At 51.9% G+C, this 2,025-nt stretch overlaps 1 protein-coding gene across 1 annotated transcript in view; it reads right to left on the bottom strand.

Annotated features, from left to right (window-relative positions):
- The window catches only part of ZBTB8B (zinc finger and BTB domain containing 8B), a 5,803-nt gene extending 5,366 nt beyond the window's left edge, over nt 1-437 (bottom strand). Inside the window, 1 exon segment of the mRNA XM_027775563.1 lies at nt 7-437. Within this exon segment, the coding sequence (XP_027631364.1) occupies nt 7-411 (405 nt within the window). The 5' untranslated portion in view covers nt 412-437.
- Between the last annotated feature and the right edge of the window lie 1,588 nt (nt 438-2,025).

A 2,025-nucleotide genomic window follows, 5' to 3' on the forward strand; every position in this document is an offset into this window, starting at 1 on the left:
GCCCGCCGCCACCGCCGCCTCCTTCTCCATCTTGCGGCAGATGTCGAGGGACGAGCGGATGTACGCCTTGCAGAAGTTCACCACGTCGTTCATCTGCAGGTAGCTGGCCGCCGACATCACCTCGATCACATTCTCCCCGCACAGGTCCAGCTTCCCGGAGTAGAGGAAGTCCAGGATGGTGGCGAAGGCGTCGGAGGTGACGATGTCCAGGGAGGCGGTGCTGTGCCGCGCGCTGTCCTGGATGTAGTGCACCAGCAGGGCGCGGAAGTAGCCGCTGTTGGCGAACAGGATGTTGCGGTGGGCCTTGAAGATGCGCCCCTCCACGATGATGCTGCAGTCGCAGAAGAAGTCCCTCTTGCGCTGCTCGTTCAGCTCGCCCAGGAGCTTGGCGCAGTAGGACTGCGCCTCCATTTCCGCGCTTTGAGGGTCGCGTATCTCTGCCAAGACGTTTTCTAAAGTTAATCCATAAATCTCAACCTCACAAATAAGACACATTTTTAATTTTAAAAAATTATATTTAATTCCTTTTTTAAAATTTATTTTTTGTATAGGGCACATGCACCCACTAGAGAGACAGAGGGAGAGAGAAAGTGAGAAATCCCTCCTCTATTCTCCTTGGGATTCTGGGCATATACATGCAGGTTGTGATTTTCAAACCACTGGGTCTGGGACTCAAACTGAGGTCAGCCATATGGGAGTCCAGCACCTTAACCACCATGCCACCTGCTGGCCCTTTAAGTTTGCTATAAGGCAGGTGTGCTCTCCAGACGGGGGAATGAGAAAGCAAGCTACCAGTTCTGGGATTCAAATCCGGGTTGGCTATATGGGAGTCCAGAGCCTTAACCTGACACCATCCTCTGGCCCCCGCTGGATCTCACGTGGCCAACAATGTGGTTCAAACCCCCAACCTGGGTGCTTGAAAAACACTGGTGCATATGCCCGTGTGCCCAAACTCCAGAAAGAAGAATGGAGAAGGGACTATGGTATGGCCACCCCACGGAGGGTGATTCTCACCTCTTTCTGTGTGTCTCTGTCTCTTTCCGGCAAGCGCATGCAGCCTATAGCAAACATAACGCTTCCAGGTCACCCTGCAGCCCTGTGATTAAGGGAGCCAGATCCCACATGGCTGACCACCACCCAAATTCTGGCCCCCATGGCTTCAAAAACATGCTGGGCGCATGTGTGTGCATGCCCCAGATCCTGACAGGATGGAGAGAGAAGGGAGTGCGGTGAGACCAGGCCCCCTTAGAGGATGCCTGCTTCCTCACCACTCTCTCTGGCAATGAGATTCTCCCCAAACAGTCGCTCAATCATGTCTTCATTGTGGGCTGTCTGGGATCTAACAATCATCGACGGTCACCCAACTGGGTTAACTTTTCTTTTTTAATTTGCAAGGGCCATGCCCTCACAGGAGAGAGACAGAGAAAGGAAGTGCGAAGGTGCCGCCCAGGCGGGCAGGCCGCACCGCAGCCGCTTCTCTGTTCTCCACTCGGATTTGGGGCACACATGCACACACACCCAGCATGTTTCTCAAACTGCCAGGTTCAGAACTCAGTCCAGCAGTCAGCCACCACGGCACTGGCTGGCCCCCAGTTCGGTTAGTTTGTGAAAAATGACAAAAACTAACCATTGCTGAGTCTTTATGGGCACAGTACTTAGGTTTTACACGGATTCTTTCCATTAATTTTTACAAAAACCCTATGAATTAGTACTAATATTGTTCCCGTTTTTCTGATAAGGATATTGAGGGTGGGGACGACACAGCTGTAACAGAGACTAGCGAGTGGCATGGTAGTTAAGGTGCTGGACTCCCACATAGGCGGCCACGGTTAGGACCTGACAGCTTGCTTTCTTACTCTCTCTGGTGAGCAAATGTGCCCTATAACAAATTTTTAAAAAGAATAATAATTGGGTCTGGCAGGTGGCATGGTAGTTAAGGGTGCTAGACTCCTACATGGCCAACCTTGGTTCGAGTCCTAGACCTGGTGACTTGCTTTCTCACTTTCCCTCTCTTTCTCTTGCTCT

The sequence above is a fragment of the Tupaia chinensis genome, unplaced genomic scaffold, assembly GCF_000334495.1.
Source record: "Tupaia chinensis unplaced genomic scaffold, TupChi_1.0 Scaffold000573_1, whole genome shotgun sequence".
Classification (NCBI taxonomy): Eukaryota; Metazoa; Chordata; class Mammalia; order Scandentia; family Tupaiidae; genus Tupaia; species Tupaia belangeri.